This window comes from Pelodiscus sinensis, chromosome 15, assembly GCF_049634645.1.
Source record: "Pelodiscus sinensis isolate JC-2024 chromosome 15, ASM4963464v1, whole genome shotgun sequence".
Classification (NCBI taxonomy): Eukaryota; Metazoa; Chordata; order Testudines; family Trionychidae; genus Pelodiscus; species Pelodiscus sinensis.
In genome coordinates this window covers 15,481,985-15,499,337 of record NC_134725.1, presented here as the reverse complement: position 1 = coordinate 15,499,337, position 17,353 = coordinate 15,481,985, and the positions used below count along the sequence as shown (strand labels likewise).

The 17,353-nt window shown below is 53.9% G+C and overlaps 1 gene segment (V, D, J or C); it reads right to left on the bottom strand.

The window, feature by feature from the left end:
• Nucleotides 1-12,330, bottom strand: part of LOC106731771 (immunoglobulin lambda variable 5-37-like) — a 77,789-nt gene extending 65,459 nt beyond the window's left edge. The window contains 2 exon segments of the V gene segment in view: nt 11,805-12,123; nt 12,223-12,330. Of these exon segments, the coding sequence occupies nt 11,805-12,123; nt 12,223-12,268 (365 nt within the window).
• Nucleotides 12,331-17,353: the final 5,023 nt, after the last annotated feature.

Sequence of the window (17,353 nt, the reverse complement as noted above, 5' to 3'; positions counted from 1 at the left end):
AGTCTGCAGGACTGATCACGGCCAGAGCAGCAGATGCCAACAGTGGCGATTCCCCACAGAAAACACTCTGCCCTCTGTCCCCAGGCTCAGGAATGTGTAGCACAGTGAATCTGCTGACCCCAGCAGCCACATCTGTGCACAGACAGAGATGCACTGCCATGGAGATTCAGGACCAAAATCGACAGGGTTTTAAAGCATGTGTTTCTATGCACATGGGAATGTTGAGATTGTCCAAGCATGGTCAGGGAGTGAGCCAGCCAGCCAGTCACTATAATGGTGCTGCTGAGTATCTGCAATCCTCTGCAATGGTTGTAGGGAATGTGGTTACACTCAGTGATGTGCACACTGCAGAGTTTGGGAGAACAGAAAGAAACTGCAGAGAGTAGGAGAAACAGCTACTGAGAGCTTTGCTTCCTGCCCAGAGGTGGGGCAATGTCTTCAACTGTACCATCTTGTTTTGGAGACAGATGTGGATCCACACAGAGCTCAGAACCTCATCTCACGTGGATACCCCCCGAAGCCACCGTATCTCTGTAATTCCATGGGACACATGGGCCTACAACAATGTTGCATATCGAAGGCACTGTGAATTCTGCCATTCTCAGGGCACCATTGACAAAATCTTGTTCTTGAAGGGTTTTCTGTAGATGAAATGTGCAGGCCCCTCCCCACCTCTGAAATATTAGCCCACCTCCCATCACAAGTAAGAATATAACGTGAGGCCTTTCTAAGCAAGGAGGTTTTTGTTTCACTTCCCCATTGGGCTGGGTCACTGTGAGGAGTGTTGCTGTCGGGCACCTGACAGTAATAATCAGCCTCGTCCTGCGCCTGGACCCCAGTGATGGTTAACGTGGCCGTGTTCCCAGAGTTGGCACCAGAGAATCGGTCAGGGATTCCAGAGGGTCTGTTGCTATCACTATATATCACAAGTAGGGGGGCACTGCCAGGTTTCTGTTGGTACCACTGCACAGCTTTGCTACCAATGTTGTTCCCTGAGCAGGTGAGTTGAGCGTTTTGCCCTGGAGACACAGACACTGAGGGCGGCTGAGTCAGCACGTACTGGGCCAGAGAACCTGGGAAAAGAAGAGAAAACAGAGGGATCAATTCGCTGTGTCATTGCTGTGCGGAGAGAGAGCTCACTCTGCAGGCAGCCAGCACAGGCAGCTGGGGAAGGGAAAATATGTTTGGATTAAAATCTTTTTGGGTTACCGCACCTGAGCAGTAGGTGAGCAGGGTGAGGAGCAGAGGGGCCCAGGCCATGGTGGATCCAGATGAGCTCGGCTCCCTGAGGCAAACGGGTCTGTGGCTGGCACCCTCCGATTCCCCCTTAAAACACCAGCACTGGGGAATGGCCCCTTCATGCAAATCTGCTCGCGGCTGATTGGCTGCCAATGCCCATGGGCACCAGACCCACTCGGAAGGCCAGGAACAGAAGGGGAGGGGCAGCTGTCTGTATAAAGCCCCATTGTAACTGGGGTAAGAGCAATGCTTTGGGTTACCCTTTGCCAGGGGACAGTAGAGACCCCTGGAGCTGAGGGCTCTCAGGCTGCACAACCGGCCACACCCCTTATTTCATGGTGCCGAGCATCCGCCTGCCTGCCCCTGGGGTAACAAACCAGCTGAGATTTGTTGTTGTGGCCCCAACCCACAATCCCTGCAGTCACCTCCCCTGGTCTCTGGCGCTGGGATGTGGGTGGGAGGCTGGGGTGGCTCTTCCAGCTGCCTCCTTTCACCTGCTCTTTTGACTCTGGCCAGCCCCATGTCAGGAGAGCGAGGAGCTGGCTGGTCCTGTGAGTCGTGGGGCCAGCAGGGGAGCAGGGGTCAGCTGATCATCCCCCTTACACGGGCTCCCCCAGGGCAGATCATGGAGTGACTGGGGGAGGGAGAAGCCAGGCGGAGGTGGGGCTGCAGGGGTAGGCAGCTGCAGGCTTCTCCCTCTCTGCCCTCAGGGTTTGGGGGTTTCATTATCCCCCAGGGGGGAGCCTCTGCCCTGGAGAACGTGGAACAGAGAGGACAGAAGGGGCTGGATGAAGAGCTGGGCCCTCAAAGCAGAAGTCCTCAGGAAACCTCATTTGTACCAACTGCCTGAGAGCTGTGAGGGTTTGAAACCCCTGAGCCCCGAGATGCCTCTAGCCCAGCAGCTGCCAGCCGGTCACTGGGAACTGCAAACCCCATTGGGCATCCTATGGGCTGTGGATGATCAGCTCCTCCTAGTGGTCAGTGTCACACACAGCCTGGGGCTGTTCCTCTGCATGGCTGTGGAGCAGCATCACTTCACAGTCACTGTGCACACCCCAGCTGCTCCTTCAAGGGCTGGTGTTCTACGTGCAGTTCAGAGTGAGGAACTCATCAGCTTCCTCCCACTTCTTGGGGAGATTAGTCACTAGATGGGGCAGCTGCAACGACCGTGATGAGGTTTGTTCCCATGTTGTGTCACTGCCAAAAGTCCTGTGGGAACAGAGCACCTGCAAACCAGCATAATTCAGATTCAGGCAACTATCCAGCAAGAGCAGCGTTTGCCTTTTGTATGCCCCAGTCAGTGCCCCGTTTCACAAGGGGAAGGAGTGACCCAAACGTAGAGCAGCCATCCTCTCTCAAGGGGTGTCTGTACGGTTGCCCGTTTGAGCGATACCAGTGGCCCTTTTCACACACCCCTGTGCTGCGCGGTGGCAGATGTTAAGGCCGTGTGGGTTGGTTTCCCCAGGGAGGTGCAGCTAGTTATGTGGAGTCTGGGAATGTTTCCAGTGTAACTTGCTTATTCACTTGCCTCCCCATCAAATGTCATTTTGGGACAGGCCGATGTTTCCCCCTGAATGTTAAAGCAACCAGCTCTGGGCCATTAGCTGGCCCATGGGCGGGTCTTACACTACAAATCTCAGGATCCACCTTACCACTCTTTGCTGGGAATGTGGGACAGGGGAGGGATCACTTGGTGACTTCCTGTTCTATTCACTCCCTCTGGGGCACCTGGCATTGGCCACTGTCTGGGGACAGGACACCGGGCTGGATCGACCTTTGGTCTCACCCCGTATGGCCGTTCTCATGTTCTCTTGGTGAAATCCCAGGGGCCCTGAGTAGGGACGTCTCATGAGGGTGTAATTGGAGCTGTAGCTCCCCCTGCACATGCTGAGACTGGAGGGCATGGCAACACTCACCTTCCCAGAGAGCAGGTTGCTGCTCGGTTGCGGCGTGGGGGCCACAGATACATGGTGGTTGCCCAGCTGCTCCTGGGGTGAGGCCACGTGGTGGGCAACCTCCGTATGTGCCAGGGCTGGAGCCAACACCCGGGGCAGGTGCCCACCATGCGACCCTGCCCTGGGAGCAGCTGGGCAGCCTTGATGCAGCCCTGGGCCCAGCTTCCGACCTGCCCTAGGACTGGTGCTGTGGCCAGAATGGGCCACAGGGCAGCTGCTGGAGCTGGAGCTGGAGCCGGTGACACGGCACTACAACTAGCAGTGTTGTGAGTATTTAAGGGGTGTGGGATGGTTGTGATGCACCATTTGTTTCTTAGAGTCCTAATGCATGTGAGAACGTGCAACACACTTTCCTGGCCCACCACCTATGCCCAGCAGCCTCACAGTGAGTCCCTGCAGTGGGTGGTTCTCAGTGACTGATATTACCTCCCATGGCTGGTATCACACTTGCCAGGATCCTGTCCCTGATGCTCCAGGGTGCAGGCAGCATCTCTCCCAGCCCTGCCCAGCCTTCCCCTCTTCCCCTGAGGACGTTCTGCTCCGTGCTAATTGGCCTGATTAAGCTCTTGGCTTATTCACATTGGGCAACAATCAGGCACCTGTTCAGGCAGCTGCAGCCTCCTGGATGAAGATTAAGACTGGACGCCATCAGCACGGTACTACATGAAGGTAACTGTGCCAAATACAGACTGACCTCTTGTGATGTATTGCCAGTACATGGCTGGTTGCTATGCTTGGGCTGTGGGCTGTGGGCTGTGGGTGACCCCTACTGGCCTGTGTCTGTAAGCACTGCCCAGTGGGGGGTTGCCTGAGGAACCTCAGGTCACCTAGACAGTGACCCAACCAGTTCTCACCTGTGGAGGGAAAGGGCTAAACAAAGGAAGGGAGTGGTTTGAAGAAGTGTCAGTTTTGCTGGGGCAAACATGGAGAGAAGAGACTAAGCAGAGTGCTGGGAGTCCAGGGGCCTAAGCACCCCTACCCCAAGGGGTCTGAGGCTGCCCGGCCCTGACTCCTGTAACCACATCACATTTATGCTGTGCTGTATTCTAGAGAATCAATAAACCCTCTCTATCAGGGATTTCCCTACACCCCCCTGTGGAAGTGTATACTCCCCCTGAATTTCCCTAACACCACTCCCTCCCCAGTTTTGTGAACTAGTTACATGCCAATTTAGTGATTGTTTGGAAATTTGAATTGAAATTGAAACATTAATACACACTTTAAAAAGCATATGCAGTGTATGATATGTGTATCTGAAAAATTATAATAGATTGGAAAAGTATTAACATAGGCTAGCTTCCTTATACAGCTGTTATTTTTATGACAATGTCAGTGCATTCATTTTGGTGATGTTGGCCAATCTAATAATTTCAAATTATGATTTGTAAGCAAAATCAAAATGAGCTCTCCCTGACAGGTAGTGGTGAGCTGGGGGTTGGGGAAAAGGCTTCCGGACCAGATTGTATTTACATTCACACCTAATCTACCTAGGTATCCAGCAAACAGAGCTCTGTTGCCCAAGTGATAGATTTTGGCTGGGGTTGGGTTACACATCACTTGAATGTTGGGGGGGGGGGGTTGAAATGTTGTTGTTCTTATTGTATGAGTAAAGGGCAGTAGAACTGTACTTAACCTGTACTGATTGAGGGAAACAAGAGAGAGGGTGGGGACAGGTTTTTGGCTTGATAGTCTAAGTCACAAGTACTATTTGACCTGCCCTTCTCCACTGTTTAAAGACAGAGCTGATTAGGCTCCATATACAGTCTTTTGTTTTGTTAAGTTGCTATTACAGCTGAAATCACTGATAATCAGGTCTAAGTGCTTAGTCCTGCTGTGGGGACTGTGTTCCTGTGGGGACAGTGTTTTTGTGTAAGAGACAGCTCAGACTGCACTAGCAGTAAGGGTCCCCCACTAAGAGCTCAGCTGAAATCACCCAGAGCTGGGTGGAACCTCAAGAGACCAACTTGCAGAGGTCACAGTGGCAGGTGGCAGCAGAAGGTGACAGTGCAGAGCCATTGGAAACAGAGCAATGGAGTGAACGGTGGCACAATGAACAACAGTGTCCAGAGCAAACAGTGAGCAACAGGAGGAACAAGCATGGTGTCTTCTTGCCCCCCACCTGGGAGGTGCACTCATGTGAAAGCACCTCTGACTCTGAGTCTCCACTGACCAAAGACATCGCCGGTGAGTGGGGTGAGATGGAGGGAAAAATGAGGGGCACGTTAAATAAATACTTGTTTGTTGGATTATATTTCAGTGACTTTGCTAGATTTGTGACTGGGTATGGAAACTTATCTAAATGTGTTTCCTAGTAGGCCAAGATTTTTAAAATGCATTATTTGCCAAGGTTGTTATCTCACATCATTGCTATCTTGAGAGGTCATTATGTTGAGGAGTTTCAGTCCTAAACATTTTTATTATTATAATTAATTTTTATATAAGAATGGTCATAGTGAGTCACCAGTGGCCCATATAGCCCGGTATCCTGTCTTCCGATAGTGGTCAAGGCCAGGTGCTTCAGAGGGAATGAACAGAACAGGTAATCAAGTGATCCATCTCCTGTTGCCCATTTCCAGCTTCTGGCAACAGGCTAGGGACACTCAGAGCATGGTATTGCATCCCTCCTCTTCCTAGCTACTAGTTACCAATGGACCTATTCTCCAGGAATTTATGTAGTTCTTTTTTAATCCTGTTATAGTTTTGGTCTTCATAGCATCCCCTAGCAAAGAGTTCCATGGGTTAACTTTATGTTGTGTGAAGAAGTACTTCCTTTTGTTTTTTTAAAACCTGCTGCCTATTAATTTCATTGGGTGACTGCTAGTTCTTGTGTTATGTGAAGGATTAAATAACATAGAAGGCTTGAATAGCCAACTTTAATTTGTGTGATTTTAAAACATGAGTTAAATCTAATAAAATGGTCGTGAAACATTTTTCAGATTTTACTATGGTGCCATACAGCCCACCTTCACCCTCACGATCTCACCCTCATTGGCCCAGAAACTGCCCCCCCCCTGTAAATTTGACCACCCCCCCTAATTTCAATTCCTGCAGAAAACACTGCTTCTATATTCTACTGGCTGGCGGAGTCTCATCTTGTAGCAGGAATCTCATCTTGTAGCATCTTGTAGCAGGGTGCAGGATCAAGGGGTCCCCGACATGCCGTCACAGTGGTGGCTGCGGTGGGATGCACTGCACCCTATGGATGGAGCTTCCATCAGCAAGGAATGAGGCACAGTAAAAGGAAGGGGTTTGGATGAGCCAGGCATGCTGGAAGCAGAGCAAAGTGATTCCTGGGAGTCATGGGGTGCTGTAGCACTCGGTGAGTCTACACCCCAGGGATCAGCGGGGAGACAGCCTATGCCCAACTCCTGAAGGCAGACCTTGTGGGGCTGTGCAGAGAGAGAGGCCTGCTCATGGGGAAAGCAACCAAAGCCCAGCTGATTGCCCAGCTGGAAGAGAATGACCAGTCCAAGGACCTGGATTTTGTCCCAGCACGGAACAGCAAGACACCCCCTGGGAGTGTCTCAGGTTCTCAGACCAGAGGAAGGGCTGGAATCTGCCAGACAGATGCAGTGCCTAACAGGCCACGCTCTGCCAGCAGCGGTTCATCCAGGGAGCGGTCCAGCCCGGCAGAGCTGTGACAGCTAGAGATCGAGCTGAGGCTAAAGGAATTGGAGTCACAAGAGAAAGAGCGGCAAGACTGTAGGGAGGAACGCCAGGACCGAGAGAAAAAATGCCAGGATCAAGAGAGTCAGTGGCAGCATGAGCTGGCCATGGCAGAGCGGAGAAGGCGAGGGGCCCTGGCTGAGGTGAGTGGGGGGAATCCCAGCAAGCACGGGATGGCCAGACACTTTGAGAAGCTTGTGTTGGCCCAATGTAAAGATGTGGGGGACACAGACAGGTTCCTTAGCTCTTTTGAGGGGGCCTGTGAACTACACCAGATCCCCTCAGCAGACTGGCTCCAACAGCTCACCCCCTTGCTGGATCAGAAGGTGACAGGGGTGCTCAACCAGCTGGAGAATCTGTAGCCGGGCCACTACGAAAAGGTCAGAGAGGCCCTGCTGCACAAGTTCGGGCTGACCCCTGAGACATACAGGAAGAAATTCCGGGGGTGCAGAAGGAGCCAAGGGAGACCTACGTAGCTATGGTTTCCTGCCTGGCACAATACTGCCTCAAGTGGGTGTTCGGGTTCAGGGCTCAAACCACAGAGGACCTATGGTTAAGCTGATGATCCTGGAACAATTCTATGAAGCGTGCCTACCTATCCTGAGGCTGTGGCTGAAGGACCAGAGGCCAGAGGCCCCCCAGGACATCGGGAGGCTGGCGGATGAGTTCATGGACAGCTGGTGTGGGTGTGAACGGGAGTCCCAGAGAGAAAGGGAGTCCAGGAGAGCAAGGGAATTGCACAGAGACCGGTTCTCAGCTGAGCAACGGAGGAAATCACCTACAGGGCAAGCCCAAGAGACAGGGACCAGCCTTCCTCCCCCCAGAGAGACAGCCAGGGCCCTGACAGAGACAGCCCAAAGGGGCCTGCAGGAACTAACCTGCCATCGCTGAGGGCTAAGATGCCACAAGAGGGCTCAGTGCACCAGGCACCAAGACAGGTCCCACGACCCAAGACATTCCAGGGTTAACTGGCTTGGTCCGGGGCAGTGGCCCCCAACCTTTCGTGGCTGCCGGGCATCTGGGAGCAGGGCCACTCATGATTACGTCCGGGGAAGGGGCCGCCCATGCGCCCTGAGCCCGGGGCCAGCACTGCGCATGTGCCGGGTGCTGGGGGCGGGGCCAGCCCAGATGTTTCGGCAGGCGCACATAAATGCCCCGGCGGGTGCCATGGCGCCCACGGGCACCACGTTGGGGACCACTGGGCTGGGGGAAGGGCAGACTGCCTCAGGGGCAGGGGCCAGCAGGCAGACCTCGGCTCAAAGGGACGGAGAAGCCACTCAGGCCAACTCCTCCCGGAAACCTGATGCTCTGGAGGCAGGTCTCTCTATGTTCCTGGTGAGGGTAGGGCAGCCCCTACAGAGTGAGTGCCTCATGTCCCTGGAGGTGGATGGCAAGAAGGTGACAGGTTTCTGGGACACAGAGCAGATGTGACACTGGCCCCGCCCAATATAGTGGCCCCAGCCTGCATGGTACCCAACACCCAGATGACCCTGAGGGACCTCGTTTAAGGTGCCTGTAGCCCGGGGGCATCTGAAATGGGGCGCTAAGGAGGACCCCAAGGAAGCACTTGCCCACGGAAGTACTGGTGGGGGGTGACCTACAGGAGTGGCCAGATGGGTCCTACAGGACTCTAATTACCACCTGTAGCCAGAGCCAGTGAGAGGCTGGTGACCCTGACCCAGGGGAGAGCTCCCTGCAGAGGGCACAGGGTTCTATGTCAGATGACTGGGAGGGGGAGGCCTCCCTGGGTGAGTCGGTTGTCAAATACATCCTGGCTTTCCGGGAGAGACTCACTGAGTTCATGGGTTTGGCCAGACAGAACCTGAGCAGGGCCCAAAGGAAGCAAAAGGTCTGGTACGACCGCAATGCACGAGCCTACACTACCAGGGACCAAGTGGTGGTTCTATACCCCGTGTGGAAGAACAAGCTGCAGGCAGCCTGGGACGGCCCCTTCAAGGTCGTTAAGTAGCTGAACGAGGTGAACTATGTGGTGGAGCTGATTGGCCGGATGCATGGCCAGCGGGTGTATCACGTTAACATGATGAAGACATACTGGGGCTGGGATAACTTAGTGCTGGCCGTGTGCAAGCCCTGGGAGGAGCAAGGAGAGGGCACTGGAGCAGATGCTTCACTGGAATCAATTTCCCTCTTGGACCAGCTCACCCCAGCCCAGCAGGCCAAGATCCGAGAGGTGCAGCGCTCCCATCAGCAGCTGTTCTCTGACAAGCCTGGTCTCACCAGCCTGCCCATCCACCAGGTGGAGACAGGCACCCACCCCCTGGGGCACTGCTCCCCATTCAGAGTCATGGGGAAGATGGCCCAGGACCTGGAGAAAGAGGTCCAGGACATGCTGGCGCTAGGGCTGTTCTAACCGTCCTCCAGCTCCTAGGCCTCTCCGGTAGTTCTGGTCCCCAAGAAGGACAGGTTGATCCTGTTCTGCATGGACTATTGGAAGCTCAAGGCCATCACTATGTCCCATGCTTAGGCCCGATGAGCTCCTGAACAAGCTAGGCGGAGCTCACTACCTCACCAAGGGCTACTGGCAGGTGCTGCTGGACCCTGAGGCCAGGCTGAAATCACCCTTTATAACCCCGGTGGGAATCTATGAGTTCTTGGTTGTGCCCTTCAACCTCAAGGGGGCATCGGCCACCTTCCAGCACCTGGTGGACCAGCTGCTGCAGGGGATGGAGAGCTTTGCCCTAGCGTACATCGACAATATTTGTGTCTTTAGCCAGACCTGGGAGGACCACATATCCCAGGTCAACCAGGTACTGGACCGGCTAAGGGGGACTGGGTTGACTGTAAAGGCTAGGAAGTGCAAGGTCGGGATGGCCGAGGTGTCCTACCTTGGCTATACACTAGGGGGCAGATGCTTGAAGCCAGAACTGGCCAAGGTGGAGGCCATCTGAGACTGGCCTGTTCCCCAGACCAAGAAGCAGGTCCAGGCTTTCATTGGGATGGCGGGGTACTGCTGGAGGTTTGTGCCCAACTTCAACTCCATCGCTGCTCCGATCAGGGAGCTGTGCAGGAAGGGGAGGCCAGACTGGGTGGTCTGGATGGAACAGTGCCAGGGGGCTCTCTGTGCTCTGAAGAAGACCCTGGACAAAGCCTCAGTCTTGGTAAATCCAGACTTTTACAAGACCTTCATGATGTTTACTGATGCCTCGGACACAGGGCTGGGGGCGGTGCTGATGCAGGTGGACGAGAAGGGGGAGCGACACCCCATGGTGCACCAGAGCAGGAAGCTGCTGCCCCAGGAGCAGAGCTATGCGGCCATAGAGAAGGACGCCTGGTGATGGTGTGGGCCCTTCTAAAGCTGCAGTCGTACCTGTTTGGCTGGCATTTCACGGTGTACACCGACCACTGTCCCCTGACCTGGCTGCACCAGGTAAAGGGGACCAACTCCAAACTGCTGAGATGGAGCCTACTCCTGCAGGACTACAACATGGAAGTGATCCAGGTCACGAGGAACACAAACATCTTAGCCAACACGCTATCCCATGGGGGAGGGCTCAAACTTCCCCAGGCCACAGATGGAGTGGCCCCGCTCAGTTTGCTTTCGGAGGGGGGAGAGAAGTGATATAGTGCCTGTATATCACTGGTTGCTGTGTTTGGGTGACCCCTACTGGCCTGCATCTGTAAGCACTGATAAGTGCGGGGAGTAGCCTGAAGAACCTCAGGTTATGTAGACAATGACCCAACTGGTTCCTACTTGTTGAGGGAAGGGGCCTAGACGCCCCTACCCGAAGGGGTCTGAGGCTGCCCAGCCCTGACTCCTGTAACCACCTCACGTCTGTGTTGTGCTGTATCCTGGAGAAGCAATAAACCCTCTCTATTCTACTGGCTGGCAGAGTCTCATCTTCTAGCAGATGAGGTGCAGGATTGGGGGGTGCCTGACACACCTGTCCTGGGGGGGAATGGGCATGTAGGCAGAACCACACTGGGCTCCTAACAGCACTTTAAACTGATTTGAGTATTGCTAGACAGTGTAGAAATCTCTAGTCACCAATGCACATCCCCCGGACTGACAGCTAAGGAGCTGTGAGACTCCCTGAGGTCAGATACAATAACCATATCCCAGAAGAGGAATCCCTGCCTTTCCCTGCCCCGTGCTGCCCCACGGCACATCTCCACAAACCCTCTTTCTGAACTGAGATCCCCTTGATGCACTTGAGCCCTGCTCTGCACAACCCGAGGATGGTGCCTGCATGTTGGCAACTCTCAGTGTGGCAATTCCAAGGGTTTGATTGAGAAGAAGAGCAGTTGGTGGGCGCCACCCTCCTGAGGCAGGGGTGAGGCTCCTCTCCCTTTCCTCAGGGCCCCTAGGGCTCTCAGTCACAAGCTCTGCTTGGCCAGACGAGAACCCATGAGAGAGCTCTCTGCTGGACTTCCAATGGGCAGAACAGTCTTCTCCACTCACTGAAGTGCGGAGCCCTGTCTGCTAACTCAACCCCTCCCTCTACAACTCTGTGCTCACATGGCATCAGCCAGGGCCCCCAAACTCTTTGCTGCTGAGAACCTCCCCAGAGCAGCAGGTTGAAAGGGTGAAGATGAACGGAGCGGGCCACAGCTCTCGGAGCTATTGATCCAGGCCCCCTGCAGAGAGAGGCAGGCGTGAACCACACTGTGGTCACACTTCAAGTTTCCTTAGCAGCCCATGAGGCCTGGCTGTCTATTTTATTTTAATGAAGGCTGAGATTAAGATCTCAGTCCCAAGAGTCAGAACCCTGGGCCTAGGCATATAGATGGTGCCTGTCTCTTAATCTGGTTCTGATCCCATCACTGGTTGTAAGGAGCTGCTATGTGCTGTGAAGAGCAAGTATTAGTGTGATATGCTGTAGGCAGAGACCAAAACTAGCACCCCGTGAATGCCTCAGGCTGCTTAGAAGGGAAGACAAAGAAGGTTTTTGTCTCACTTCCCCACTGACTGTGTCATTGTGACAAGCATTGCTGTGCCACACAGCACAGTAATAGTCAGCCTCATCCTCCGCCAGGGCCCCAGAAATGGTCAAATAGCCGGTGTTGCTGGACGTGTCTTTGGAACCAGAGAAGCGAGCAGGGACCCCGGAGCCCTGGCCTTTGCTGGACTCTGAATTATAATAGAGCAGGTATCGTGGGGAACTCCCTGGTTTCTGTTGGTACCAGTACACAGCGTAGCTACTGATGCTGGTCCCACTGCTCATGGTGCAGGAGAGTTTCACGGTGTTTCCTGGGGACACTGATGCTGAGGGCGGCTGAGTCACCACATTCTGCGAGCTAGATCCTGGGAAAATAAAGACAAAGGTTGTGAAGCACTGTGGGTGCTAGTGACACTGTTTCTGCACGGAGTCCAGCAGCAAGCTCAAGGTTTTCCCGTCCTCACCTGTGCAGCACGTCCCCAGCAGGACAATGAGGGGAGCCCAGAGCATGGTGAGGAGATCTCAGGCTCCTGGGAGAAAAACCCACCAAACGCGCTGAGATCGCCTGACAATATCTGCCCCTTATATTGATCCTCCTGGGGGAGGCACATTCAAGCTCCACCCTTATGCAAATCTGATCCTATCTCATTGGTCCTCCTGACCACAGGGAAAGTTCTGAGTGTGAAGGGGTGGGGTCCTCTGGTGAGGGTCATTAGACACGTAAGGCCTGTGTCAGTCAGTGCCCCTTGAGCATCAGTGTCAGTACCAGGCAGGGTTTTATAGACAATTCAGCTTGGGGGTGGCATGAGCTCAGCTGTGCAGGTAGGAAAGGGAAATCACAATGCGTTTTTGTCACTGACGCCTCATAGCACCCCATAGTTCTTGTGTATGGGATAGACACTCAGTAATGGCATTAACTGTACTGGGCTGGTGTTGTGTCGCGTGGAACCCTCACAGACACCACCACAGAGGCTCCCTGGCTGTTCTGAATGTGGATCTGTGCCTAGATGTGCGCCATTAGTAATGGATGTTGGCCTCAGGGGCCATTTCTGGCTGGTTTTAATCTCTGCAGCTCGCATGACTCTGCTTTGTGTTATCAGCATCTCCGGTCAGCAGGTAAGGCCAGTGGCTGCAGGGTGGGGTGCGCAGTGCAATAAAGCAGCAGCCTGCAGCCCAGCGCTGCACAAAGAGGATTGCAGAACTGATTGTGAAGCTCCTAATATTTTTTTTTATCTCCCTTCCCGCAATGTCCACCCCCGGGATAGGAGCTTGGAAGGCACCCTTAGGTGCCCTGTGCCTGCTACAGCAAGAAGCCTTGGGAACAAACAGGAAGAATTAGAAGTCCTGGAACAGTCCAAAGAACTATGATTTGATTGGAATAATGGAGTCTTGATGGGACAACTCACATGACTGGAGCACTGTCATGGAAGGGTATGAACTGTTCAGTAAGGATAGGTGGAGGGTGGAGGGGAAAGGTGGAGGAATTGCACTGTTTGTAGGAATGGAGCATGATTAGTAAGAGCTCCGCCTTAAAGCCAGAGAAAAGTCTGTGGAGAACTTGGATTAAGTTTAAAGGTGAGAGCAACAGGGGTGATGTCATGGTAGGTATTTGCTATAGACCACCAAACCATGTAGGTGAGGCAGATGAGGCTTTCTACAGACAAGTTTCCAAATCAGAGCCCCTAGTTCTCATAGGGGACTTCAATCATGCTGACATCTTTTGGGAGATCAATACAGCAGTACATAGAGAATCCAGAAAGTTTTTGGGGAATATTGGGGATAACTCCCTGGTACAAGTGCTGAAGGAACCAACCAGGGGCTATGTGCAGCTTGACCTGCTGCTCACAAACAGGAAGGAACTAGGAGGGGAAGTAGAGATGGGTGCCAACGTGAGAAGCAGTGATCATGAGATGGTTCTGTTCAGGATCCTGACCAAAGAAAGAAAGGAGAGTAGTAAAATACAGACCCTGGACTTTAGAAAAGGTAACTGGCTCTGTGGATATGGGGAAGCCCATGGACATGATATTCCTGGATTTTAGCAAGGCTACTGATGATGGTCTCCCACAGTATTCTTGCAAGTTAAGGAAGTATGGATTAGATCAATGGACTGACTGTAAGATGGATAGAATTCTGGCTAGATTGTCAGGTTTGATGGGTACTTATCAATGGCTCAATCCCTGTTTGGTGGTTAGAATGAAGCAGAGTGCCCAAAGGGACAGCTCTAGAGCCGGTTCTAGGACCTGGATGAGGGGATGGATTGCACCCTCAGCAAGATTGTAGATTCCAGTAATCTAGGTGGGAGGTAAATACGGTGGAGGGCAGGAATACAAACTAGAGTGACCTAAACAATTTGGAGAATTAGACCAAAATAAATCTGATGACAAAGCCCTGGCTAGAATAATTTAGTTGGGATTGGTCTTTCTTTACAGACTCACCCCCCATTTTTGGTGCTTGCAGGAAGAAATCCGGACTAGTTTTGGGGTGCTTATTCCTGGGGGGCTGAAAAGAGCAGGTGCTGTTCGATGGGGATTGGCAGTCGGGGCTTCTTACATAGCAGGTGAGGACAAATGATTTTTACAGAGATCCCAAAAGTCCTTGGGTTTGCCGCACATTTATGATTGGTCCCGCAACCCCCCATCCCTAACCTGGGTGAAGCAGCTCCTTTCCTGTGAGACTGGCTGGCTTCCCATGGCAGGAACTGTAGTCTGGCCCCAAGTGAGGGGAGTCCCAGCAGGACTCAATTCAGGCCTGGCTGCACCAGGAGGCTGCCCATTGGGGCTGGGTAAATTGCTTCTGGTTCCTCTTTATTTGCACCTGTCAGCTGCAGTGCCAAAGACCAGGGCAGTGTCCGTTGCTGTGTGCAGTGGGTCTGTAGCTGTGTGGGACACAGGGTAGCAGAGACACAAGACGGGTGAGGTAATAGCTTCCAGCTGACCAATCTCTGCAGAGGAGAGAGACGAGCTTTCCTGGCAGACTCACCTCAGCAGCCTTTAATATTCCAATGCTTCCTCAGACTGTGCGGCCCATGGTGAGCGCCTCAGGGTCTAGCGCTGGTGCACAGGCAGCACCTGGTTGTGATAGCGTGGCATGCTCCCCGGATCTACCGCCTAGGGCTGGAGCACGGCAGCCTCTCAACAAGTCCCTGCAGTGGGGGGTTCCCATCAATTGACATTTACCCTGCTGACCAGTGTCACCCTAGCAAGGTCCTAAACCTGATGCTCCGGGGCTGCAGGTAGCATCACTGCCTGCCCTGACCAGCGTTCCCCTCTTCCTCTGAGCACGTTCTGTTCCGTGCTAACTGGGCTGATTAGGCCCCACAACTTCTTCAATCACAGGGATCAGTCTGTCACTCAGGCAGCTGCAGCCAGCTGGGTGCAGACTGAGACATTCTAGACGGTCACTCTGCTAGATGCAGACAGACTTATGTCAGTGGAGAGGGGCAGAGAGCAGAATCACACTGGGCTCCTTCACAGGACTTACCCTGTGATTTGAACTCAGGCAGAATTGGGGGGAAGTGAGGGAAGTATTATCCTCCGCCTCTCCCCTCGAACTGCAAGCCTGCGGGAGGCAGCCTGTGTGTGCAATGCAGTGAGATCTGCAGAGAAGTCAGACGTTGTCCTGCTCCCATCGGTGCTCCTGGAGCCAGGAGTCAGAATTAGTTTGAAAAGAAGGAGATTTGCTAAAGTACCATGATCTGTCCCAAGCCTGGTGAACTGCCCAAGTAACAGGTGTGGCATGTTCATCGGTCCCAGCCACAAGGAGGAGGAGTCCTGTGGCACCGACACACAAACACATTTCTTTGGGCAAATGCTTCCGTGGGCTGGAACGCACTTCCTGCCACGCGCTTGGGATCCCACTGACCTGGGGATACAACGACACTGCAGAGGAGCCGCCTTTGCCTCCTGAGGCCCAGCGCTGCTCTCACGGGGGATTCTCCACAAGCCCTCCCAGGATGAGACCCCCTGAAGTGGTCAAGCCCTGCTCTGCACATGCCCAGTCCTGCACAAGCCCTGCTCTGCACATGCCCAGTCCTGCACAAGCCCTGCTCTGCACATGCCCTCACGGCACTTGGCAACGGCACCGCTGTGCACTTACTTCATACCTGGAGGGATCTGATTTAGAAGAGGAGCAGCTGGTGGGCCGATGAGGACCCTGGCCACCCTCCTGAGAGGCAGGGACGTGGCTCCCTCCCTTTCCTCAGGACCCCCAGAGCTCTCAGTCACAAGGCTGGCTTGGCTAGGGCAGGAGCCACTCATCCAAGATTTGTCTGATGGGGTATGTCTACACTACCCCCCCTAGTTCGAACTAGGGGGGTAGTGTAGACATACCCTCGGAGGCTTCCCAAAGACTAGTGTGGATCTCAAACCACTGGATCATGGAGTCATTTCTGCAAACTGGTGGGCTGTGCTAGGGGAGGGAAGACTCAGCCCCGACCCACCCCACTGGTCACTAACAAGCCACACTGTGACACCAGGCTACTCAGAAGGGTTTGGGCTCCTCACAGTCACAGAAGCAATGAATAACCCCCTCTCCCGAGACACAGGGCGTATGTGTCTCACTTCCCCATCAGGCTGTGTCACTGTGTGAGAGCTATTGTCATCATCCCACACCTGACAGTAATAATCAGCCTCATCCTGCGCCTGGACCCCAGTGATGGTTAACGTGGCCGTGTTCCCGGAGTTGGCACCAGAGAATCGCTCAGGGATTCCGGAGGGTCTGTTGTCATCACCATATATCACGAGTAGGGGGGCGCTGCCAGGTTTCTGTTGGTACCAGTGCACAACATTGCTACCGATATCATTCCCTGAGCAGGTGAGTTGAGCGTTTTGCCCTGGAGACACAGACACTGAGGGCGGCTGAGTCAGCACGTACTGGGCCAGAGAACCTGGGAAAAGAGGAGAAAACAGAGGGATCAATTCGCTGTTTCATTGCTGTGCGGAGAGAGAGCTCACTCTGCAGGCAGCCAGCACAGGCAGCTGGGGAAGGGAAAATCTTTTTGGATTAAAATCTTTTTGGGTTACCGCACCTGAGCAGTAGGTGAGCAGGGCGAGGAGCAGGGGGGCCCAGGCCATGGTGGATCCAGACAAGCTCGGCTCCCTGAGGCAAACGGGTCTGTGGCTGGGACCCTCCGATTCCCCCTTAAAACACCAGCACTGGGGAATGGCCCTTCATGCAAATATGCTTGCCACTGATTGGCTGCCCATGCCTATGACAACACACTATGGTAGGGCAGACAATAAGAGAGGGAGGGGCAGCTGTCTGTATAAAGCCCCATTGTAACTGGGGTAAGAGGAATGCTTTGGGTTACCTTTTGCCAGGGTACAGTAGAGACCCCTGGAGCTCAGGACTCTCAGGCTGCACAACCGGCCACACCCCTTATTTCATGGTGCCGAGCATCCACCTGCCTGCCCCTGGGGTAACAAACCAGCTGAGATTTGTTGTTGTGGCCCCAACCCACAATCCCTGCAGTCCCCTCCCCTGGTCTCTGGCGCTTGGATGTGGGCGGGAGGCTGGGGTGGCTCTTCCAGCTGCCTCCTTTCACCTGCTCTTATGACTCTGGCCAGCCCTGGCTGGCTGGTCCCTGTGAGTTGTGGG